Raw genomic sequence first — 26,316 nt, 5'->3', positions numbered from 1 at the left:
GGTTCTGCGTTTACTGCCTTTGTGTTGGCAGCGTGTTCGCTTCTTGGTAGGCACTCACCGAGTCTGCAAAACACTCACTGGGGTTGCAAGACATTTGTTACGTTAGCACCTTGTTAATGGATTTATCTGTTGCAGGATTACCAAGCCAGCCCAACCCTTAAGATGCTATTTTGATTCAAGTACAAACACGACCAAAGGGATTACCTAAGACACAGCAACTATGCGGAGTTTTTATTCTTGATTAAGGATTTAAGTTTTTTTTCTACTTCGTCTACTGCTTTAAAGTTTGAAGTTTCTCTTATTAGGCTTGTAGCTTAGGTATTTAAGCTCCTTCTATACTTGAGACCAGCTCTGCACTTCCAGAATGCAATTTGTTCTGTTTATCTTGAACAGGTATTTTATAATGGGATTATTCACGTTCTGAAGGTGCCTCTCTCCACTGACTGTAGAGAGCATCTGTCTCAATGACAGACCTAAACTAAATATATAATGTTTGTCTGTTAAGGTTAGTAGAAATGAATCATATGCTTAATATTATTTTTTCATAACTGTGTTTCCCTCTTCAGCATTAAGGGGACATCAGTAAGAGGTAGTTATTTAATTATGCCTAGTTTTGCTTTAGGTGGTTACTTGTGCTATATATCTCACCTATAGTCACGGTTGTGGGTTTTGTTCACGTGGAGGTCGTGTACTGTTATCAGTGTGGCTACAGAAGCAGAGGAGGTGTCATGATCTCTCTGGCTATAGATTTACAGCTGTAATAGGGAGCTGGGTTTTATAGCCTGTGCTCAGTGAAGCTTGCAGCTCTGTTGGTGCGGTAGAAAGGTAACTTGCCTGTGTCTACACTGGTCCCAAGTACAGAGTTAGCCACAGAAATAAGACTGGGTTAACATGATACACTTTTTTTAGTCTTTTTTTCTTTAAGGTTGCCCTGATTATTAGTAACATTTTAACAAAAAAATAGTGAAATAGTTTTCTGTGAATCCTTGATTTTCAAGGTTTTTTTTTATATTGTTCAGTGTTTTGGTGGTCGTGCCACGGCTGTAGGACTTTCATTTGAGTCCTACTCTGTTGCTTGAACTTCAGCTTTTCATTGTGTAGCATTGCAGTATCTTTGTAGGAATGTTTAAAGGTTGCCCACGAGGAAAAAAATACATTAGAATTCAGAGAGATACTTGCAGTTCTTTAATTTGTAAAATCTTATTGAATTGGGTCAAATTTGATATGGCTGTCTCCTTAAATATGAAAGTAAATAACGCTTGGGTTAAGTTCTGAGGCACTGTCTCTGCTGCTACTTCTTGGGATGGGATTATGTTCTCTGACTTTGTAGTGGAACAAAACTGGTGAAATGGGTAGAACGAAGTTTTGTTTTGGGGTTTTTTTGGTCTTGTTTATTTATCTGAGCTACAGTCCTGAATAACTGTCACAAGCTTTTATTCCTCTTTCTAGCCTTATTGCTGTGTGTTAACTTTTTTTATGGAAGATAGTATTAGCCTCTGTTAGGAAGCAAAGTAGGTGCTAAACAAACATTCTAATGTGGAGGGTTTTTTTCAGCTATATCCTCAATTTTCAAGCTCTTAAGGGGTAACAATATCTTGACAAACTCAGACTGCCAAATTATATGTCATTGGATGTGGGGTTTTTTCTTTGTTTGTAAGCCAAACAGGTGCTTTTGTGCCTGCTTTTATGCTGTATAAACATATGGTATTTCAGTGATATGTTTGTATCAGTGAGTGTGTCTTGCAGTAACTTTCGAGTAATAGAAAGTCCTTGTCAGGGATGAGGATACCCCTCTTTACAACTGCTGAGTAGGCATAGTGTTCAGTGTCCTCCAGAAAGGTAATCCCTCTAAGCTGTGTTGAAGCTCTTCATTTGGGATGGGTTTGGTTTGGGTTTGGTTCGGATTAGGCGCAGGCTGGCAAGTGCCAACGATACAGCTGAGTGCTGTGCCACTGATGTCCAGACCTGCGTGCATGTTTCTCTCTTGAACTCCTGTGCAGAGACTTCAGGCTTACCCAGTTAGACTGTACCTGTTCCAAACTTGGCTTGGGTAAGTACCTGAACTGCCATCACCCTCTGCTTCTTGTTTGGGAGGCAGCCTGCCCAGGACAGAGCCTGAGCTTGGCATGCTCTGTCTGTGCCTGTTGCATCCTCCAGCAGCTCAGAGGAGCTCGCAGATCTTATCTGGACAAAAGTAGCTGCTGGTGGTTTGGGTTGGTTTGGTTTTTTTTTTTTTTTTTTGCACCTACCCACCTGCGGGACCATGTGAAACACAACATGAGCATGCAGTATATATAGTAAAGTTTCTTTCACACATAGAGAAATGATAAGTAACTTAAATAAACAAGTAGACCAAGAGTTTTCAGATTTAGTTTCATTACGAAAGATACTTTTGTTAGGGCTGAAAAGGTAGATAATTTGGTACTTGTTTTACCATCTGTATTCTCCATTTTTTTTTGCATTGTTTTGCTATATACTTAACAAGTTTCTCCATTAAGAAATATCTGCAATGCTCTGGGTACTTTTTTCATTACTTCATAAAAGCATCAGTTTTATTATAGATGCTTCCCAATTTAGTTAAGTGTAGTTTTTGATGCTGTGATAAATGGTAAATTTTTTGTAATCCAGCATCACCCCTCTGTGACCAAGAGTATCTTCAGTTTTTATTACATTAATGATTGCTTTTAGAAAGTGCTTATAGGACAAACTTCCAAAAAGTAGTAAATTTAATGTTGCATAATTTTACAGAAGGGTGAAGACTTGCAAACTACAGTGTACAATTGACTTCCTTTCATAAAGCATCAGTTTTTGCAGAATTCATCTGAAAAGCAGAAGAGTTAACATAGCCACAGTTTTTTTCATGTGAGATAGACCTAATATTATTCCCAAGATAATGGCATTAATATCAGGTGTCTCCTGTTACAAGCATTGCTATTTAATAATTTTTTTTCTTTAAAGCAGCAACTCACTGTTTAAAAAAGGTGGAGTTAGGGCAAATCTTAAAGCTGTGTGTGTGGAAATGTATTCTTTTATCTCTTCGTAAAAAGTTGGGAACTTAATGTTAGAGGCCTGCCTTTGTTGTTTGATTCTCACGTTTAAACTGTAGCAAATTTACTCCTTGGTGCAGGACAACTTTTAGTTTTGCTATAACTAGAGTGGACAGACTGCTTGTTAAATAGAAAAAAATAAATTTAGATCTAAATTCTTGGTTCTGAAATTTTTAGTTTTCCAGCCAAGTGGTAGGTTTATAGAAGACTAGATGATGTGTGCCGGGTTCTTTTTCTTTGTTTTAATTTTGTGATAAGTGCAGTTCCCTTGCGGGGGAAAAACTGGGCTTGCTTTATAAACAGTTGTATAACAGGAACTAGATGGGGGGAGGTGATAAATAGGAAAACTTCAGTGTCAAAGTAGAATTAGAGGTTTAAAACAAACTTCTCCATCCAACTTCTTGCAGAAGTATTAGACTGTAAAGTGTGGGTTTCTGAATTTGCATTCATCTTTAATGAGCTCTATTGACTACGTTCTGAAAATGTGCTAATTCTGTGATTGTCAGTTGTATTTATAGAATTTTTTCAGCACTCTGATAGTTGGATAACAAATGCAGTCCAGGCATTTACAACTTTTAGAATTGTTCTGATTTACATTTTGCCTTAGCTTCTGGAATGTATACTTCATTTTGTCAGTGATGCTCAAATGCCAGTAACCCCGAGGTATAAATGATAGTAGTCTAGCAAAAAAGGGAACTTGTCAGGATTTACAGGTCTGCCCAGGTGCAAGAACCTTATATTATTACATTTACTTCTGGAAAAATATGAACAAATCTCTATTCATTGATAAAATTCCTAGAAAATGACTTGGAAGAATAAATAATGCTAGAGGATGCTATGCTTAAGTGGGATTTTCAAAATTATCGGTCTCAAAGTGAACCTCTCTGGGTTCACTGTAATTTTAGCTGAGTTCTTTCTGTCATTCTGAAAATCTAATTTTTGGCAATGATGCCGGTTGAAATTACAAATGAAAATCACTTCCTCATTTGCAAGACATTATGGAAGACTTTAATCAGTGATATGCAAAGGCTGAATGCCAATAAAGTGCTCCTTGCTTCTTCCAAAAGAAATGAGGCAGTAACGAAACTAGTGGATTTGAAAGAAAGGGAGGTTTGGTTTTGTTGGTTTTGTTGTTTTGTTTTGGTTTGTTTTTTTTTTCTAGTTTTGTTCTCACTCCACACATGCACACAACGTGAACTTTTTCCTGCAGATTGCTGTGGATATTAAAAAAGCTTATACGAGTTCAAAGGGAGACAGGACAAGCTCACAGAAGACAAATTTTTTAGTGTTGCTGAACAAACGCATCTGACCCAGAAGGTCCTGAGATCCAACCGGTGAAGTAGCACAGTGCTTGGACGAGAGAAAGCTTTGTTATGCCTCTCCTGCTGTTATCTTCTTCCCCAGGCATCCAGCCTGGGCCACTGTTGGAGACAGGATTGTAGATTAGCTGAATGTTTGGGGTCTGATCCAGTACAGCCATTCATATCTTCCAACTGATCTCCTGAGCTCTTCTTCAATCTTTGCCTTTCTATGACTGAGGTTACTTTCCTAAGAAATAAAAGTTTGGAGGTTGGTTCCAGTTAAGGATTTCTTGCCTGCCTGAAGTATCACCTTTGGGGTTTTTTTAAGCACTTGTAGATGAAAAATGTAAAGACATATTTGACGTGGTATTTCCTTAAATGTCAGACGTGTGTACTGAGTGAAACAAATTTTGACTCGCATTCTGTTTCTGAGAAAGGCAAAAATTAAAATTTCAGGCCGAATAGAAGAAGTATAAAATGCAAAATATTTTGCTTTTAAAGTAATGATATGTTGAGGTAAATCAGATGTGTTGATAGAAAGTTTGTTTCTTTTTCCTTGACTTTTGAAACTGCGCGTAAATTATTTAGTTAACAATGGCCGCCTGCCTTGGTTTTGATCAAAAAAAATGCTTGGAATCGACTACATTTTCACTGCTTTTATTTTTATGGTAAGCGTGCAGAATCTGCACTCTGTGGATGAAGAAAACAAACTACAAAGAACAAATTTGTAAGTTTTGATCCTAAAACGGGACTTGTACCTGTCCTGCCCCCCCCAAATCCCCCACATAGGCATATGAGTGAAAATAATGTACTTTTAGGAGGTACTGGATACAACACATTCAGACGCTTAGGAGCTCTGACAATGTAAGTCTTTTTTAATTTGAGATGCCTAGGCATGATTTAGGAGCATAACTCCTCATGTAGATTTAAATTTTGGCATAAGCTCTTACCAGAGAGACGGAAGAGTTGGTATCAAAGGCAGGAGCAGAGGGAAGGAGTGCGGCTGTTCAGGAATGTACATTGCTCCATCCACAGCTCTCCAGGATAATCTTGTTGCGGAACTGGAAAAGGTGGAGAAAACCTCATCCAGTCCTGAAGAGCTGGTAGCTTGGCTTTATATCAGCTCGTTGTGGGAGGTGCAGGTTCACTCCCCCTGAATCAGGAATTTCTCAAGTAATGGCCAGATTCTCTAAATTACAGATGCTGCTTTTTTGACTGAGTCCTTCTTGTTTGTTTGTTTCCTCCCTGTGGAAAGAGTGAACTGTGTTTAAAAATAAAAAATACAAAGCTCCCTCAAACAGTTTGGAGATAAAAGGCTGCTAACTGGTTGGAAAGCTATTGTACTGTGTTGCAGTATGCTCTATTGCAAAAAGCAGAAGCTACTGTCCTGCAGAGTGAGTGCAAGGCAGAAAGAGCTACTCTTCATGCTACCCCAGGCATTTTGAGTTCATACACCGAGGAAAGTCTGGTTTAAAGAAGATGACCCATCCGCGTGCCTTGATCTGCTTATTCTGCTTTTAAGTCAGTGGTTATTTTTTTTTCTCCCCTGCAGTTTTGTAATCTCAGAAGGAGTGACTTCTCTCTACCAGGGTGAGGCTCCGGGGTGCTCGCTGCTGTAGCGCGGGGGTGTTGCTTGAAGGAGTTGTCACCCAAACAAGTAACAGCTTTGACAAGCTCAGGGAGAGTGGTAGCCGTCAAAGGTAGCCCAGCAGTGACCTTAAGGGCTTTAGTCTCAAAGTCTTTGGAGGGAGTCTGTTACTGAATGGGCTCTTCAGAGAGAGATGCGTTGAGACATTAGAGGTGTCCACCTGGCTTCTGAGCTTTGGATTTGTCAGTGGCGTATGGAAAACGTACAGAATTTCTGCTCATGCTGGGGGTTTCGTGCCTTTTCCTGAGGTCGGATATGAATCAGAAGATTTTACGATTCCCAACTAAGATAACTGCCTATTTTCAGATATTATGCAGACGTTTACATCTATGCTACCTTTGTAGCTTAAGATCATGCTATTTGAATTTTCCTTTCATAATTTGTGTGGATAAAGATTTAAAATGCTGGTAAATTTAAAATTCAATTGGCATTAGGTTCTAGCAGTTTTTTAGTACAGTTAGTTATAACAATTAAGCAAAAGCTTTGCAAAGGAAAGTAAACTCATTCAGATAATGTCATGTACTCTGTGACAGCTCAGTATGCATTTTCTCCAACGTTGATTTGTGATTCCCTATACTGCCTGAATTAAAAATGCCTCAGTGCTATATATGTGTTGCAAGCGACTTCCCTAAATCTAAATTGCAAATTCATTTTAACTCAGTTCTTATTCTTGACTCCCTTGTTTTTGGGAAGGAAAAAACGACACTTACTGCTTGCTTTTACCATTTAAATATTTATTTTATTTTACAGCAATGTTAAATTAATTTTGAGGAAAATGTACACAATGTTCTAATAGCTGGGAAACATACATAGCAGGATGATTTAAAGTACTTTTGTCTATATGTTTCTGTTTGTAACAGTAATATACGTAGATTTCTCCTTTTACATGGCTTTGACTTTTCAAAGTGTCTCAGTTAATTTTGCCAGCATGTAGCCCCAGGTAATTTATTTTTATACTTTATAAAGTTTGCAAGAAAATAGCATTTGAAATTTTAAATGTTTATGTTAAAAATATTTATAGAACACAAAGATTGAGAGTAAGTTTCACTCTAAAAATTACCGTATCTTGAGTTTCTTTATGGGACACCAAATAGTTTCCTAGAAGAAATATTTGGGTTGACGCACACGCTCATTTCTAGTTAGCAAAGGACATGTTTTTCTAAGAAACTGCCTCTTTGAGATTGAGTTACCTTATTTGGAGGATGTTATTTTGCTCAAAAGTCATGTTGAGTTGAAGAACTTCTCACAAAAGTCTTTAATGAAGTGGTTACTGTACCTGAAGCACTAACTTCAGTCATCAGAGGTTATTTTGTTGTAATTACACAGACATCTGAGACAGAGGTGAGAAGAAAAACCAGTTTATCTGAGTTGTTCCCAGATGCCCTAAACTACCAGAAGATTTAATTGCTTTATGGGGGCCAGGCTTGTGGAGAGAGCATATACTTTATCAGATAAACCTGGGAGTAACAAAGTTCTTGTAGCCCATTGATCGAAGCCTCCTGTGAATGTAATGGTCCCTAAGAAGGAAAGTGCCCGGAGAGAGACAGGAGGGAGGAGTAAGAGAAGAGGAAAATCCGGAGCAGGCACGGTAGCTGAAGTGATACGATCAATATGGTGCTGTTTTTCTCAGCAACTGGATCCTGCAGTGTACACCAGGTAGTTTCACCCCCGTCCTCAGTAATTTGGAAACAAATATTGATATTAAAAATGAGTAATTACTTTAACGACAGAAAAAAAAACACTTACTTTCATTTGTGTTTGACTTGGCAGATAGTCTTTGGACTTTGGTCAACCTAATCTGAAAACAAAAGTTCATTTCTAACATACAATCTGTCAGAACTGACATTTGACAGAAATTCTTAAAATATTTTTTTTCCGTGTACTGTTATGCTTAACACTTTTACAGTCTTATCATCTTTTCTGGTGTGAAGGAAGCGTAACATATACATACGAGAATATATTTCCACAGCTGAAGAAATGTGCAGGCTTCTAATTCCAGTTTAGCCCCAGTAGTATTTAACACAGTTTATATTGTAGAGTCACTGTCAAATATTTTCATTTTTATAGTCTGAAGGCTGTGTTGAATGAAGTTTTCTGAAACTGGTCTTTCGGAGAATCTGATGTCCCGTGGTCTAGTGGACCTATTATTTTTTATCGAATTTTGAATCGTATCCGATGTAAAGTAATAGACTATAGGGTCAAAACAGCAGTTTGACACGGCGATGCACAGGGTGATGGGGTACATAGTCCTGACTGCAGTTACCACTGAGCAGTTAATCCAGGTCTGTGTTCTCATAAGGGAGTAAAGTATTAAGGTAACGTTATAAGGCACAAAGCAGAAGCAGAATATCACCAAATGGACAAAAATCATCTTGAGTACCTTTTTCTTGCTTAACTTATTCCGACTTAATGTAAGTGGTTTATTCAAAGTCCGTAAGACCATAGTAGAGCAGGTCACGTTCAAGATGAGCGGGATAAAAAACCCAACTATTTCAATGAAGATAACAATCCGGGATAGGTAGGTTTTCCATGTGTCCTCCGAGAAGTTTTCAAAGCACGTTCTTTGTTCAGTGTTATTACGGCGGTTTGTAGACTGGAAAAAGCTTGCTGGTGTGCTGCCCGCCAACACGGTTATCCACACGGCAGCGCAGACGATTTTTGCGTTCCTTTTGGTTCGGAGGGTCTTAGATCGAAAGGGGTGGACTATAGCTAAAAAGCGATCGACGCTTATGCAAGTCAGAAATAAAATGCTCCCATACATGTTTGTGTAAAAGAGGGTGACAGAAATCTTGCAAAGAATGTCTCCAAATGGCCAGTTTCTCGTTACAAAGTAATAAATCCTGAAGGGTAATGTAAAGACAAAGAGCAGATCTGATATTGCTAAATTAAGCATGTAAGTGGTAGTCTCGTTTCGCACTTTCAGTGTACAAATAAAAATGTAGATAGCAACACAGTTTGCTATGAGGCCGAGAACAAACACCATACTAAAGATACACCCATATAAAGTATATTTAAAGGAGTCCTCAGTGGAACAATTAGAGCTTACCATTATAATGGTATTTTTAAAAGTCCTGCGACTCGGAGGTTTCTCTGGTATGTTTGTTGCAACTTTTTTTGAAATGCCAGAAGAACTTGCAGATGTATTTGAAGGGTGTGCCGGGTAAGCCTGTTGCACTGTAAAGCTTCAGAGAAGGAGCACCCGCTCTGTAGCAGGGGCGCACATCTCCAGCAGCAATCACCGGGAGGTCACTCTCCTCTTGCTAGTGCTATTTGTAATCACATCGCCAGTCTTGGAAAGTCAAAAAAAAAAAAAAAGGTATCATTTGTGGCAGATGAGGTCATCCCAAAGCTTGCTCAGTTCCATTTCCCCCCCGGCCTGGATCCCACGGAGCCCTTGTAGAACTTTGTGCCTCACTCTTGGCTGCAGGTCACGGCGGGGGGGGTCTCGTCCATCCAGATTTGCAGGGGCCGTGCGCTTCAGAAAACGATTTCCTGGGCGCTGCGAGGTGCCGGCGCTTGCATTTCTCTTTCAGCCTCCTTTCTGTAAAACGAGCTTTCCGGCTCCTCCGAGCGCTGGCTGGCCCCACGGGGCGGGAAACAAGCTGCTTGCGAGGGCAGAAAATGAAATTCCAGAGCGTGTTTGTTCCTGCAGAGCACGGCCCTCGCGCCCCGGCAGCCTCTCGCCAGCCCGGTTCCTTCTGGAGAAGAGAGAAAGAGCTCGGGCAATTTGTAACGTGACATCACAGGAGGAAGAGGTCGGACTGGCTGAAGAATGGTTTCAATTTGGTTTGTTTGCCTTCCCCTAATCCGATGTGTCTGTTGGGACCATACCTTGCAGAGTGCTGCTGCAGCTGCAGCCTCCTGTTAACTCCTTCCGTGCCCCCCTGAAAGGTCCTTTGTCAGCGTTGCTGGAGTCTGAAAGCTTCATTGCAGAATCTTTTTCTTCACTTATGAGGCAACTTTTCAGTGTCTGAATAACTCTCACGCCTTAAAATTCCTGGGTTGTTTGGTTTTGGTTTTTTTTTTGAAGATCGCAGTAATTGTAGGATTTTGTATTTTATGTAGGATTGAACTAACGTTATGTTTTTTGATAGATAACTTTGCACGTGATAGGTAACATGTTAATCACCAAAAATCAGCTGAGTAGTTCTATCTTAATTCCCTTACTACACTGGTACAAACCTCAGGAAGGGCGAAGTAACATTGATAGGTAATTAAATAATTTCTCCAAATAATATAATACTGAATACTGAAGGAGAGAGGCATAAAGATTATGAACCTGTGACTTGCCCAGGACTGAGATGTGTTACAGCTGAAGGAGAGATTTTTAGCTTGTTCTGTATTAGAAAGCATATCTCAAGCTCTATTTCTAATCAGAAAGATGGTTCTTTTTAAAAAAAAAAAAAAAAAATTTTTTTCCTTTTTTTTTTTTTTAATATATATTTTGTGGTGCAGAAAGCATTTTCTTCAATATGTAAATGTAGAATTAATACAGCAAAATAAATATTGCCCTATGCAACTGTTTCTGATAATTTAAAGGGGGCCAGTTATCGCACATGCACAAAATACTCCCATTAGTCACTGATTAATGAAACGAAAACATGTTGTAACTAATTAAATTGTTAACTAAATATAAAAAAAGCAGCGCTTATTGCCTTTAGGGGCAGATATGAGATAAACCCCAGTTTAGACAGACTCATTTATTTAACAGCACCTTGGATAGACTTACTTCTGGCATCAAAACCAGTCTATTCCTAAGTCTTAGAATAACAAATCTCTTAATATCTGGCTGGGTGGCATGGTTCTTTTGAACTAGATTTTAATCAGTTGTAACTAAGCAAGACTCTGGGCAAAACCTTTCTAGTCTGCTGTAAAGGGGAGTAAATAATAGCACTTCATAGGGCTTTGGCATAGTTTCTTAATGTAAGGTATGTCAGACAAAATTCAGAAACATGCAAAAATAGTCTTTCTTATTTTATTTCAAATTTTCTTCGTAGGTGTCTTCTGTGAAACTCTTTCACCGTGATTTTGAGGTGAAATCAAGCAGTTTCACTTCAACAGGCTATAACCACAAGAAACCTTTTTGGCTACTGTTGGAATTCATACTTAACTGCAAAGCATAGTGTGTGTTTCTTCATCCGAGTCAGCAAAAAATGAAAATGTGAGCTTGGCGGAGTCTCTTGCGTGTCCAACTTAACTTGTACCTTTGCTTAAAGTTGCCTTACCTGGCTTCCCTCACAAAAGCAGTTGTCACATGTGGTTAAATTTTGTTTCTATTCCTGGCAGCCTTGCATGGTAAAAGGGGACTTTTCGTGCAAGAGCCTCTGAGTTCTTCATTGAGCTGTGGGAACCGAGTTCAGCTTTCCTGCTCCAGCTTTGTTTGCACAGGAAGACTGTGGGGCAAGCTCAGTTACCGGAATGAAAATCCCTGAAGTACAGAGATTTGACGTCACATGTCAAAACTTCAAGCAATAATTCACATTTAGAGAGGGAAACTAATGGAAATGCATATGTCTCTCTTATTCATTAGTACTTGATTTCCTGTTTGGGCAAAGGTGTGGGTGCACAGGGACAGGGTAGGGATGTCTGACCTGGGACACTGTCCATGCTAAATGTGCTTTAGGGCAATTGAGAAGGTGCATCCTCAGCCTTCAGATCATCTGCCAGAGCTGCTGCCGTGCTGTGGCCCAAGTTGTTGCTCCTGTTACGAATGTGGGCACTACTCAGAGCTGTATTTTAGGGGCTTGGGTATACGCTTCTGGTTGTCTTTGGGACTTTCTCTTGCATCTCCTTGGGACAGGACAGCATGTGTGCTTTACTCTAACTGAAGAGTTCAATGGTATTTGTACACTTCCAGAAACAGCATTCAGCTGCAGGGAAATAGCATCTCCACCTGCAGAAGAAAAATTTGAAAACCCCAAAGTCGACAGGTTTTTCCTTCATACCATGTTTCAGTACATGACAGAGCAGGCGCTCGGAGTCATTTTGGTGTAAAAGTGTGAATGGCGATGGTGAACTGCATACCCGTGTTATTAATTCAGATGCGGCTGATTGTTATCGAGCAGCGTTTTAATTTGTGTGAGCTTCTCCAAGCTGGAGAACCTGCGTTCGCGCGCGGGGAGCCACGGGAGCGAAGAGCAGCCTCCCTTCTGGCTGGGCTCCAGGGCGGGCGGGGAGGAAACTTCATCACGCGCTTTCCTCTTGTCGGATCACGTTTCAAGACGTTGGGCTCTGTGCTGTCAGATTTTGAAAAGCCTTCAGTAAGCCCCAATGCTTTAAAAAAAAAAAAAAAATAAAAAAGTCGATCAGTTATTATGGAGGGAAGAATTGACTCGGTAATGACCTTGCTTATGCTCCTGCACCATGGGCACGTTTTCCTTCGGGATGGGGAGCAGGGGATAGGCAGGAGGAAGCAGCTGCAGGGAGGGTCCTGGACACTGTGGGGGTGTTTTTCTCCAAAGGAAACAACGCTGGCACTGCAGGGAGATGCGTATGTCAGTCTGTCTGCCTTTCTGCATCGGAGAGGAGAATGAGTTAGGACCTGTCGTTTGGCGCTGGTGCGAGATAAGCAAAAGACTGCGTTTCCATCACGGGCTTCCTGTGGCTCTTGAAGAGGCATCGAAGGCAGAGTGAGCTTGGGCTTCTTAAAGCTAAGAGCTGATGAGGTGCTTGAAATCATCTGTCACTTCAGCAGTGAGCAGATTTTGTACACTCCTTCAGGCGGTTACCACTCAACTCCGCTTATATGAGTTCAGACACCCAAGTTTAGATATCTAGGACTCTTCACACCCTTGGGTTTGTGTAGCAAACCTATTCCAGCATTGAACAGGGGGTCAGAAAGAAAAGCCCTTACAACTGAAGCAGTGTACTACTAGAGGAGCTGTCGGACGCTCTGCCACCAGCAGCTGCTACCCCTAGATGCCACAGAGTCGGATGCTTGCTCTCAGTCAGGACCTGGGCAGGATCTCTTAAATTCAGAAGTCCAAGTTGGGTGGAAAGAAATATTTCACTGAAATAAAACAAGTACTGGAAGGCTTTTGAAGCCTTTCAGATTGTTTTGGCCAGGGTTCTGTGTTCCTCTGGTGTTACCCTAGTCTTCAGTGCTGGAATGAAACAGAAGTAGTAGTCAGAGGTGAAATTAATTTTTAACTTCTCTCGTGTGCCACATTTAGTCTGACGCTGATGCTAATACTAAAAGCTCTTACTTCAGTGAAAAAAAAACAACTTCAACAATAATAATGTTGTAATAAATTCTTGCGGTGCTCCCAAAGTCGGAGTATGCACTGTTAAATTAAGGCTGTCAGGTGCACAAGATGCTGTATGTAACTCCATTATTCTATAATTAATGTTACTGCTTTAGAGGCACGACTGTGTCATGGTACAGGCATTTATTCTCACTTTGGTTAAGGAAGCTTATGCAAAAGAACTTATGCTAACTATTGCAGTAAAACAAACCCTTGCAGGACAGTATTTTCTTTGCCCTGTTATTATTTATCCAATCATTTTCATGGGCTTTACCTTTTTTAGTCTATTGACCGGAGTTTCTCTTTGCGTGTGCATATGTACAGGAAGGAATTTATTATAGTTGAGACATAAGGCTGGGAGCCAGGAAGTCTGTTTTGGGCTGTGCCACAGATTTTTTTGTTCCAATCCTGGCAAAGTTTTCTATGATTTAGCTTCCCTCTGTGTAAGAGCTTGCTCACTTCCTCACTGGGATGTGAGGCCATCTTAATTGTTAAATAGAGTTTGAAGTCCTTGATGGAGAACTCTTTATTAAATAAGGTATTGAGATAATTACAGTGGCTAGTGAATGTGATAAAAATGTGGAAAGATTAAAATTTTGTATTTTTAGGTTAGATTCCTGCCAGGCAAAAGGGTCTGTTAAGAGACTTCACTTGATTCAACTCCATAAGCCTGTGGGGAAGTAGGTGCAGAGAAAGCAGGGCTGGGGGCTTCAACCTTCTCAGGTACCTTTCGGAGCTGCCTGCTCCGACAGAAATTCGTAAGTCACTGTAAGACTGCTTCTGGTGCGTGGTTTACAGCCGCCTTAGAATGCAATGACAGTGTGAAATAGTAGCACTGAATATTCCCTTTTTCCCTCTTAAAAATTTTCCCAGTGTAGTAAGCAAGTCTTTAACTGAGTATTGTAACACTTACATTGAACAGACTATTTTTATCTAGCCAGACTAATCCTGCATGACACTTGCCTAGCCAGTCAGACTCCTCCATATCAGGAAACTTGTTAGCTTCATGCAAATGAAACTACACGTATAAATTACAAGTAAAAGTTAAAAAAACCCTGTAAATATTTTCTGCTGAAAGTTTGACTGACCTTCTAGAACCAGTTGTCCTGTAATTTTTTACTGGCTATGTTCTAATACACAGCTGCCAAAAATCTTTCAAATATTCAAAAAAAAAAAAAAGGCAGGAGAAGCTAAAGTATTTGCATTGTGAATCTGTTAGGTTCTGTAAATTAAAATTAGTTCTCTGTGTGTGTAATTGCTTAAAAAAAGGAAAAGGAAGCTCAGAATAAAACAACAGTTCTTAACTCCTGTGCATTTGAAACAATTCTAAAGAGAAAAGAGAAGCAGTTCAATTTCCATTATAGGAAGCACAACTGCTCCTCTCCTGCTTGCAGAAAGAGGAAACAATTTCTCTCCTTTTGTGTAAATTCAGGCTGCTAGAGTCCTGGTTTTTTCCTCTTGGATTCATGGAGAGAAGGGCTTTTAAAACCCAAATATATGTATGGCAAAGGTATTTTGTTGTTACAATCTCTCTAAATAACTTGCTAGCAAAAAATTGCTTTGGTTCTTTGTTTTTAAAAATGTGCCGTGAATCTGACAATCATACTTGAAGGAATGCAACTTTTAGTCAAATTCTAGTCCTGAAACACTTCTTCACAGTGTTTGTTGTATGTGTGTGGGTGAGTAAGTAGTTTCTTTGAACCACTTCAGTTAGTTATATCAAGTCTCTTCCTTGCTGTTTCCTGTACAGTCCTTTATCTATCTAGCATTATAGAGAGAAGTGGACTACAGAGAATGTGTTTTTTACTTGAATACTATGTAAAAGCTGATATAGGCAGAAAGGAAAGCCAACATGTGTTGATTAATAATTTTTAACTAACTAAAAGGCAAACAAGTATATTCTGTTTCTTTCCTCGCTGGAACCTGACTCCTTTGAAGTGGAATTTTGGAGCTAAAGCGCTGCTGTTGGGACCGTGTTCAGTCACTGCAGCATCTCTTATCCTAACGTAACCCTTCAGAATACCTACAAGTCTACTTGAAGCTTTCTTAAATACTGTAAATTACAAGGAACTTCATAAGAGAATGGGAGAATCTTTAAAAATGCTTCTAATTTGACATTCTTTTTCTTGTTTCATTTTGATTTTACTAGTTTTTTTGGAGCAGGGTTTTGGGAAAAGCTTCCCATGCACAGGGATGGAAAAAAGTGTAGAGCTGTGTCCTGGAGCTTGTCATACAAGTTCTGAAGATAATTTTAGAATATTTAATTTCAGAAAATATTACATGGACCCTCTGCTTACATTTTAGAGCTTGTTCTTGACATTATTGTGTTTGTTGACCGCAGCAGTTGAGACAGAGATTGAAAATAATGGATCAGTTTTTTAAAGCACAGTACTGCAAGTTTGAAAGTAATTTTTGTGATGGCACTAATAGAAATGCGCAGTGTCCAGCAGTAAAAGAAGCTTTGTTATCTCAAAGGTCCAGTTAATGCTAATGAACATGTTAGGCTTGTCTAGAATTATGTAAATGGTATCATGGAATATGCAGATTGTTTTTTTTTGCATTGTAAATACACACGAGCAGTTACAGCAGTGTTTTAGGCTACTAACGGATGACTGATAAATACTTGCATGAAGGTTATTGAATTGCCTTTTTTGTGTAACTCATGGAAAGTCCCAGCAGCAGTTTTTGCTTACATTCTCACATGTTTTGATGTGCAAAGTAAATTGTTCTGAGAATACAATTATAAAGATATCCAGAGGGAGCAAGCAATAATTGGATATTATCAACACGTCCGTTTGTTATCTGATACATTTAAAATGGTGGCCCCCACCTCCCTGTAATATATACAAGAAGAGCAGGTAAGAAATGCCACACTACTTAGCCCTTCCTCCAGCCTCAGCTTTAAATTTTTCATTTTCTGTAGTTATGAACAGTGCACGCGTGTGTTTGTGTTAGGGGTTGCTGACTCAAGCCTCTCACCTTTTATATAGTCTCACTTTAAGGGAGAAATTACTTGGCATGAAAAACAAAATCACCATTTCCATTGTATCTCTGGAGTAATTTAGTGAGTCCACTTGGCAAGATAAGGAGACTTTTGAAAGATGATTGAAAATGGTTCTGCTTCTGTACAGTACGGTGTTTCTCAGAGGCCCGACATTATACCTGGTAGACATTGTATGGATGTTTGTTCGGGACAGTTGCACGAAGAGCTGGCAGTCTGTAACAGTATCCAGATACATCTTGAGGTGATGGGCCGTTTGCATTTTATAGATTAATTCAGGAAAGCTTCTTTTTGTATACTGCAGTGTATTCCCTGGAGAAGAGGCAGCATGGCATCATGCATTAGAAGTGTATGTCAGCCAGCAGATGATTATGACATACACCTAAGCCTAGCTGATCTTGCAGTAGGCTAGTAGAGGTAAGATAACATGAAATTGTTGTGCCCTTTAATCTATGGATTGAGTGGTTTAAAAGGGATAGGCTAAAAAGTGAGGTAAAGGATCATAAAGATGAAAAGCTTGAAAAATGGAAGTCAGTGTTGTTCAAAGGAAAAGAAAATGGAAAAAGGATTAGTAAACAATCTTAGCAACATGAAAGGAATTTCTAAAATGTCAGGTAGGAAGAGAGGTGCCTTAATTAGAACAAAACACCTGAGTTCCTGAACTCTCATTTGTATTAGAAATGTATGTGTTTATTCAATCACTCTGCAAACATGATTGAAATAATGTCAGTATTTGTCTCCACCTTATGCACAGGAAGTAAGTTAAATGGCTTTCCCTAACACTGTGGCAAATTCTGGCTCTACTCAAGCTTACACTTTCTAAATCATAGAATTAGAAATTCAAAGTTTAATTGCAGTGTTCCATGACTTAAAAATTCTTCCTCAAAATACTTTGCAAGTGCAAAACATTACTGTTTTATGAAAAAAAAAAAAAATCAGCTGCTATAGTAAGCAAATACTAGGAATGATAGGAAGAAAATGGAAAAACTTTAATGAATTATTTTGGAAGCTCTGCCAAATACACAAAGTGAAATGGGTAAGCGGAACAGAACCTGTAGAATGGAACTTGTTGTTTGTTTAATTCTAAGGCAATTACTTTTTATTTTTCAGATATTTAGTTTAAATTTTCGCCTGGATTGAGGTAGGCTGGTTCCATGTCAGGATTACTGGTGTTTATCCACATAGTTCTTGAGGATGTGTCTCACTTTCATACCAAATTACGTGCAACCACCTCATCAAGTGCTTGAAGCCTCCTGCAGTTTTGACTGAATGGAGGCATCTGACTGTACGAGAGGATTTTAACCTCTACTTTTCAGAGATAGCACAAAGCCCACAGTCACCTTCCTATTCTCTTTTTTTATAAAGGATAACATTACGAAGCTATTGAAAGAATTTGCCATAGTCATTCAGTAAGATTTATGTGAATTCATGTAGTTTAAAAAAAAAAAAAACCAAAAAAACCAAACCTCTGGTATTAATTTGGTTTCCTTCACAAAACTGGAATGTAAGAAGGAAAAAAAAAAATGTTTCATAAGAGTTGTTCAAGCTGGTAAGCTAATTAGTATAGATAAATACAGACATGAAAATGCTTGTCAGGGGAGAACTGCTGCCAAAAAGCAGAACTTGGACTCGATTAATGTGAAGAACTATTACTTTCTAAATGTCTAACTCAGCAAATAACCTCTTTAAATTCTGCATCATAAGATCATTTAAGTGATTATTTAGCATATCATTAGTACTGGTAAACAGCAATTACAAGTACTTCAGCTGACTTCCCCACCCACAACTGCTCTTTCCTTCCAGCCCATGTCCTGAAGTTTTACGAAATAAATCCAGTATTTTATGAACTTTTTTTATTACATTATTGACCGTGTTTAGCAGTTGTATTTTCAGTGTGGCAGTCAGCTAATTTCTAGAAGATACGGAAGGAAACGTCACAACTCTGAAGGAGGCACAAAGGACATGCTTCATGCATGATATTTTGAAATTTTCTGCTGAAATCTTGGAAAGAGTAGAGTGAGGCTCTCAGGTGCAAAAGCTGTAGAGTACGTGAGAAAAAGCAAAGCCATTTTTTCATCAGCTAAGCTGCTACAGAGGTCTGAAGGTTGGTTGAAAGAACATTTGCCACAAATGAACCATTTTCACTTGAATCTGTGTTAATAATAATCTTCCTGGAAGGGGCAGGACGTTTGTCTGGGAGATGTCAGTTTGACCCTGGCAGGAGAAGGGAGGCTGGAACCCAGGTCTCACGCTCTGAGCAAGTGCTCTCATTATGAGGGATTTCTCATCCTTTCCTGTAAGAGGGCGAGCCCTCTGAGCCAGGGCGTTTAGCCTCAGGAAAAAGACGCTACACTGAGAACAGAAGCTTTACCCTGCAATTCCCAGTGAGTTGCCCAGGCAGTAGGATTTGGCTTCTCTGGGCACTTCCAGTGGTGGTGTTAGAGTGACATCTAACAAGATTTTCAAATCTGAGGTAGAAACAGTAGTGTTGAAAGTCATTAGCTCAAAGTTTCAATGATTATCAGTTACATTGTCTTTGAAAGAAAAAATTAAAATGACTGGTACTGGGGCAGGGGCTAAGAGTGGATTAGGTACCCGTTATTTAGGAAAGAACACAAAGGTCCTACTTCTGCTTACTCTGCCTTGACTCTCCCTGTACTTGAATTCATTGAGTTCTGATACGGTTTTTATGATTGACTTAAACAGTTTAAATACGGGCTGTTGCTTGAAGTAATCCTACTGCTGTTCCTTCAGGCCTCTCTCTCTTCTTCTGCTTCTTCCCTTGTGCCATGTGTATATATGCACTCAGCTGAATGTGGAGAACTATTGGGTTTTAAACTAATCCTAACAAATACATCATTTCCACAGTCATTGCTATGCTAATGCTAAAGCAAGGGATGAAGCAGAAAGTGCAGAAGTTTAATTTAGAGAAGCACCAGCGCACTTAAACTAATTTAAGCCAATTGTGAAACTGCTGGAAGTGTGTCAGAATGTTCAACTTTGAGGCTTTCAAATCTTTGTTGTTTCGACTCTTAGCCACACATTAACTTAGTGTTGTCTGTGTGAGCTTCTGCTAAGCTTACGAGTGAGATCTGTGCTTCTGGTCTACTTCCCTATAATTTATTTTCATGTAAACAGTTTGAAATAATGATATTTACAACATAATAAAAGAGCCATATATGCCTGATTAATTTTTCCACAAAGGAGGATAAAAATGAGCATTAATACAGACATACTGTGTGTAGTCGTGCTTTCCTATTTCAGATGAATAGGGGTGATGAAGGATGACAGCTTTGCAAGGCAAATGTCCGATCAGGATTCCATTGAAGATGCTGTAAGCTTTCTTACTGACTCCAGGGTGGTGGATGCCTTGGGCCAGCTGTCTTCAATTGGTATTGGTTTTCATCTTCTGTGTCATGTTACAGTCTAAAGACTTAACGTCAACCAATCTAGAGAGTTAGGACATCACAAACAAATATGCTACAGGTGCTTCACGTCACAGGCCGTTAAAACAGACAGGATAGAGAGTCAGGTAGCAGAGAGAGAAATTCAGGTTCTTTGAGAACGTCATTTGTGGGTCTAACTTCAGAAATGCCTTAATTTACGTCCTCTTATTTAATTGGAAATGGATGGTAGAACCCGTCTGGGTTTTATTATGGCTTAGACATTGGCTTATATGCTTCAGAATAGCTGTAGCATATGTGCACTGAATGACGCGTGAGGAACCTGTTGGATACTTAAGTTAAAAAGAAAAATAGAGAAGTCTCCATAGTAGAACTCCTACTGATGGATTGTTGCATGTGAGTTGAAGTGCCTTGTATGGTCTTTTCTTAAACAGTGGCATTTATATGCAAGGCTACTGTCTGCTGTTTTTCTGTACTTGTGGGTACACATTGCACTGTAATACTTAACATAATTTGCTTTGGTTTCTATGCAAGTTTTATGTCAGTATATTTGTAGTGAAGTCAGTCAAGCTGCCCATAATAGATACCACTGACCAAAGCCAGAAAACGGGCATTTTCTCTTCAGTGGCAGTGAAGACAGAAGAGTAAAAATGCATCCATAACAAAGTAACTCCTTTAAATTTGACAGCTGTTTCCATGCTTACTTTGTCTGTCTTCCTCTGAGACAGCGAAACACTGGAATGTATTGATGCACAGAACAACCTAAATGTATATACATAAGTCAGTGTGAAAATGTTGTTTCCCTACCAGAAGCAATGTGTTGAAATTTCAAGGTCAATTTGTGGTTTTAAGTCCTCTTTTTATTATCTACGTTTTCTGAGGCAGGCAGGTTTTCCTCATTAAAATAGAACAGAAATCTATGGTAGCTATGACTTTTTAATTTCATGGGAATTTTACTTCTTTTAAGATACTCCTTTCAGAGCTCACCTCTATAATAGAGTTGATAAAAATTATTTTTTTTAATTAACAAAATGAGCCCTTTGTTTCTGTCCCCTAGCCTTTCTTAGAAATGATTTTCAGTTTCTGGTGGGAGGGAGAAAGGTGTTTGGGGATCTGTATAACTGGGATTGGAAACTGTTTATTTAAGCCATTGGACCATGCTGTGCATCTGCATTTTCTTCTTGCACGGACCTGCCAGTCAAAAGGCACCTTTAAGTTGCTTTTGCCATGGGTGAGCTAGCTGTGCTCAAGGCTGTAGCTGTAGCTGAAATCTCCCAGCCTGGGAGAGGTAAGTTTTGCTCCACGTCTATACAGTTCGAGCATGGTAAGCTTCAGTATTGCACTGTGTGCTGATGGCAGGAAATGATCCAAATAAAAAGTATGTGAAAGGTAGGTTTAGGAGAAATGGCTAAGCTGCAGTTCTGGTTTTGTTTTTCTAGTGCAAATAGGAGAAGCTGTAAAATTCAGAAGACTTGAAATTGCATCATTCTTTACATAACGTGCGACCTTTAGACACTGGACTTTGAGAGCCAAAGGGAAACATCTGGGGGGCTTCTATAAGCCTGGTAGTTTAAATTTCCTTGGAGGGAGAGGAAAACTTCCAAGTCATCCCAGTCTTCCCGCATTTGCTGAAGCCGTAGAAAGTAAACAGTAGCAAGTTTCACATGGTTGCATGCAACTTCAGTAAAACAGAGTTCAGATATTTCAATTAAATCATGCACAGTGGTTGTTCACAACATGATCAAGTTCTAAAATTACTGTGATGCCTTTTAAAGCACTGATCAGTGAGCTTATATTTTGAAACTGATAAAAGGGATACCGCAACTCCATTGTGGGACTTGCAGAAGGAGCTTGAAATCTTTTTGTTGGAAAACGTTCTGGCAAAATGTAAGGTTTCTGTGGGAATATGTTTCTGTGAAATTTCTTCCAAAAAGGCCAACTGAAGTAAAAAAATTAAAAATCTTTAGAAGCTAATTTCATTTTCCTTAAATTTCAAGAAGTAAAGCTAGGAGCAAATGACTTAGATTTTCTCAAAATAGGTTGTAAAATATAGTGGTTTCATCAGAAACATTGAAACTTTGGTTTTGATCTGTTTACAAATGACTGAGAGTTTCTCACAAGAATTCAGAGAGCTTGAATAGAAAAGCACTTTGCTACTGAAGGATTTCACATTTTTCATGCGGAAACATCAAGATATTTGTAATTTAATGAGTTCAAGGGAAACATAGGTTTTGATCATTTGGTAATTTAATGTACCTTGTCAGCTAAGTCAGTTTTACTGCTTTGTTGATAGGTGTTCTTCATGTATTGCCTAATGTCACCAATTTATTACTTCCGAGAGTCACGTACGTTCTTTTCTGTACATGTTGCAGTTTTTAATTATATGCCAATAGAAATAGAACGCAAAGATAAGTGGTCAAGGAGCAAGTGTTGCACAGAGGAAGGAGATAGCAGAGGTCAGGCAAATTTCTTGGTTTTCATGAACACATCTACTTCCTACACTCAGGAGTATCTGAGCACCCCCCAAAAAAAAAAAAAAAAAAAAAAAGGCATCAAAAGCATTCTCAAAATTTTTATATTCTTTTAGGATATGTCACTTTTTGAATTTTGTCATTTTAAAAGCAGGGTTGGCTTCCTCATTGTCTGTATGCAGACCTAAGACGCACGTGCTCGTGTCTGAGCTGGGCAACCTTGGTTTTAAGTCCCCAGCTGCGTGCGTGCGTCTCGGCCAGCGTGGCTTTTGTGATTTTGCCATTCTTCTCTTCTGAGGCAGCTGGTGGCCGTCATGGATCTCGCAAGGAACCTCCAAACCCCGTTCTGGCTTCAGATTCCAGAGTAGGTGGGCAACGGGGCCGCAGGTGGGAAGACTGGATGCTGAGTATGGGTCCTTCGCTGTATAGATGTGTAGCACAAGGCCTTCCTTCCCATAGGGAGAGAAGCTTTTGCATCAGTGCTGTTCAAATGTGAAGTAGGGGATCTGTTATATGTGGTATTTTAGAAAAAAAAGCCATGATCTTTGTCTTTTTATAGCTGTTGATTTTAAAACTTGACGAAGATTAATGTTGCTCTCCCAGATCCTTCTCTGAGGTCATCCAGAGAGCAGTGCGCTGGGTTTTAAATGCAAGTTCGTGTTGTTTCCCTGGGCATCAGCATGATCTAACTTACTTTTGTACTTCAGCACTCAGGCGTTTTTGTCCCAAACCACATTTTCTCTAAAGTCACTTACCTTTACACTCTGCTCTGGTCGTTTATGTAGTTCAGGCAGCTAAGGGAAAAAAAACCCCAAACATCTCGGTCTGGTTGTTAACAAACTTGAAAGGAAGCTAAAAATGAGAATGTTGAGTTGGCAACAAAAATTTTATGGTGCTGTCACCTGGCTATGTTACAACTCACTACATATTTGTTATTTGTTAGTCAAATAATTCAGAATGACAACGTGCCGTTATTTCCATCCATTCTGTCTGCTGTCCCCCAAACTGTCAAGGCAAATGAAAGTAGCTCATTTTATATGAAGTAGTGACCAGCAACTGTCCTCTATAACAGCCAGTAATCAGACACTGTATATTAGGCCGTTATGTTTACACAGAAAAGTATTTAGGCTTGACCTTATGTTGTAAACTGGAAACAAGGCGTTTTAAAGCACTGTAAATGAGTAATTTCCTGCATCATTTGGCTCCAAATATGTAAGGGGAAAATGTTCTGCCTTCCAGAATGTTTTTGCAGAGCCTGGGATAGCCTTCACTCCAAAAAGATTTTTGTGTGTGGCCATGAGGAGAGACACTGAATATCATGCCTTACGTTATTTTCTGTAAAATAATACTGGCCTAATTGGGGGAAATGTTAGCTCAAGCTTCTTGCAGATGTTGCTGAAGCCCGGGTCTCCTTCGCTGTAGCTGTAGTTTACCACATAGACAAACTCACTTGGATCTTACATAAATTGTTAGACTTTTTATTTTTTTTTGCTCCTTTTTAGTGTTTTTGCCCCTCTTTCATAGCTCAGCAGCATCTTTTGGTATTAGAAAAAAATTAAAGCAGATATATTGCATTGTATTAAGGTTTCTTCAGTCTTTTTGAGTATCCTAGGTAACTCCATGGATACTCCACATAAGTGTGTAAGACACTTCTGACTCATTTACTGAGGTTTGCTCGTGTTTAACGCTATTATTTAAATTTTTTTCCATCTCGGGTCTCTGAAAAGCTAACACTGACCTACTAGCTTTAGAATTGTTTCTGGTATGGTTATACAAATTTACAGTTTGTAGTTAAGGAAGCCAACTACTGCTGTAGATCAGTGACCTTGCCCTCAAGAAGGCCAGGGGGTGGATATGAAGTGACAACTGGAAAAGAGCTGAGGCGGTCAGGAGATCTGCACTTTTTTTAGTAGAAAGGCTCAGAACTACCTGCAAAACTTTGAGAGGAAACAGTAGGAAAAGCACACAGTAAATGTTAAAATACTAGATTTGTAAAATTACTAAAAAGTGAGTATGAAATGGATGTAACATCAGAAAACAGAGATACCCGTGTCTGCCAAGTTTTTATTTCAGATCTGTTCAGGCAAGTTACTGGAAAGTTTGGGGTGTTTTGAGTGATTTTTATACTGTTCTGCATCACACTGTCAAAATTCAATTATTTATTTTTGGTTTGGGAAGAATGCATTTTCAATAAGACCTAAATAATAGCCCAAGACATTTTCAAATTTTACCTTGTTATTCTGATTTCCACTGCACTACTCCTTCCCTCTTTTATACTGTATTTTGTCTGATCAATAAATAACTGTAAGGCAGAAACGTTTAATTGGAGACATCTTGTTAAATTCTGTCAGCTGAGAGCTCAGAAGCTCTATGTATGGTTCCACTTTGAAAGCTAAGCACAACCTGATGACTGCCAGGTTTTGTCTGCCTTGAGCAAATACTAGCTATAGACCGAGGGAGCTGAGCTTGATCTTTTCTGTTATGGGAGTCACAGAAGTATTGGCTCAAATTAAGACCAAAACTCTTCTAAGGGATGGGTTTATGCCCAGAATGTTACACCGATAGTTTTGTTACAACTTCATTTTTTTTTGCTTTCTTCTCTTTCTTATGTGTAATTTTCTTCAGATTTAAGTATTTTCTAAAAGTGGTTCATAAATCCATTGCAGAAAACAAGTTTTCGAGCTTGTGTTGCCATATTTTGTTATGAAACATGGCATATTGGTTTTGGAACTCCAATTACTTAGTCCTGTTTTTCTCTTTTAGATTATACAAAGCACACTGCAAGATATTTATAGTCCTTTTTGCTTTTAAACATCATAGAGCAGTCTGCTCTTAATGGTTTCAGGACATGTACCATCCCCTTAGCTAGTATTGCTTTTTCTAGAGAATTGGTCTTTCTGTACATGCTCATCCACATCTACTGCACATTATCTGTTCTATCCCTTTTTGTTCAATTCAGAATTGGTTGATTCTTTGGTTATGTTGGTAAAAGATACTGTCCTGCTTTTTCAAAAACTGCTGTCTGCTGTTTCCTGGCACACTTACCACTTTTAGCTGGATTAAGAGAGTTGTTGTGGGTACATTGTACCTAAATTTGTCCAGCTGACGAGAAACTGAAAAGAACTGAAGAGACTTGAAACTGAATTACCGGCTTTAACTGAAAATTTCAGAGGCGCTTCATTGTCATGTCTCCACTTGTACTTGGGAAGATAATTCCTGGAACTGCTCTCAATTGTTGTTCTGGGAACTGGGACTGTGTAAGTCAATTAGAAATGAAACTGCTAGAAAGCGTGATGTGGTACTGTGACAGTCGGATTGTTACAATGATAGTTACATAAATAAATTATTTACTGAGATGGGCTTTTTGTGGCCCAAAAGTTCTTCTGAGGAAAGTAAATGCTTGAGTGCTGTTTTGCTCCTGAGGGTAATAATTTTTTGTATATGGAAATAACTACAGAAGTGTTGTTCTTAAATCCTGTGTGGTGTCAGTTAACGTGTAATGGTCCTTTAAAGCATCTCTTCTCTACTTCCTATTCTGAAAAAGTCTTCATGCTCTATAGAGTGTTTTCAGAGTTTAAGGTTGTTGAGGATTATCTCAATCTCAAGATTTTTGGCAGGACATTTTGTAGCTTACTGATACACTGTCATTTCTGACATTCAAATGGTTCACATTGGGTGGGATTTAGTTGATGTGTTGTACACAGTTTCTTGTGCGGAGAGGGGGGAAAACTTGTATCAGTTCTCTTTGACTTTGAGACCTTTGGCTTTTGCCTAAAAATCTTGAGAAGTAAGTTTTGTCCGAGAATTAGTCATGTTGCAGCCTGGTTACCGTAGGGAGCTAGGTAATAAACATGCTGATTTCTTCAGATACAGATTGTTTCTGCAGCACCACTGCCGGTGTAGACCACAGATCCATCTGGAAGAGACTCCTAGCAATTGCTTTGGAGAAAAAAACATGTGGAAGATGAGGCTTATTTTCTTGGATAATGTTTGGCAAAATATACATAGTAAGGATTCTTGTGTTCTGTAGTGCTTTGTGGACTTATGTGTGCAGTTGTCTTCTGAAGCAAATTGTATTTTCCACGTTCACGTTTTGTAGCAGTTACTTCCACAGCTGAACACTTGGCATGTACAGTAAAGTAGTTGGGTTTGGCTTTCAGTCCTATTGCCTGATAATTTAGTTTGGGCTACTATACTGGC

At 39.1% G+C, this 26,316-nt stretch overlaps 2 protein-coding genes across 4 annotated transcripts in view; one reads left to right on the top strand and one right to left on the bottom strand.

Annotated features, from left to right (window-relative positions):
- Positions 1-26,316, top strand: part of RB1 (RB transcriptional corepressor 1) — an 80,834-nt gene that overhangs the window by 38,108 nt on the left and 16,410 nt on the right. The gene's annotated exons all lie outside the window — the stretch shown is intronic.
- On the bottom strand, positions 6,440-9,900 carry LPAR6 (lysophosphatidic acid receptor 6). Its single transcript, XM_033006727.2, has one exon. It carries the CDS (start codon positions 9,043-9,045, stop codon positions 8,023-8,025), a length of 1,023 nt encoding a protein of 340 aa, XP_032862618.2. The 5' UTR covers positions 9,046-9,900; the 3' UTR covers positions 6,440-8,022.

This window comes from Tyto alba, unplaced genomic scaffold, assembly GCF_018691265.1.
Source record: "Tyto alba isolate M040663 unplaced genomic scaffold, T.alba_DEE_v4.0 Super-Scaffold_45, whole genome shotgun sequence".
Taxonomy (NCBI): Eukaryota; Metazoa; Chordata; class Aves; order Strigiformes; family Tytonidae; genus Tyto; species Tyto alba.
Note: the sequence above shows the minus strand (reverse complement) of the source record. Positions and strands in the feature narration are given on the sequence as shown.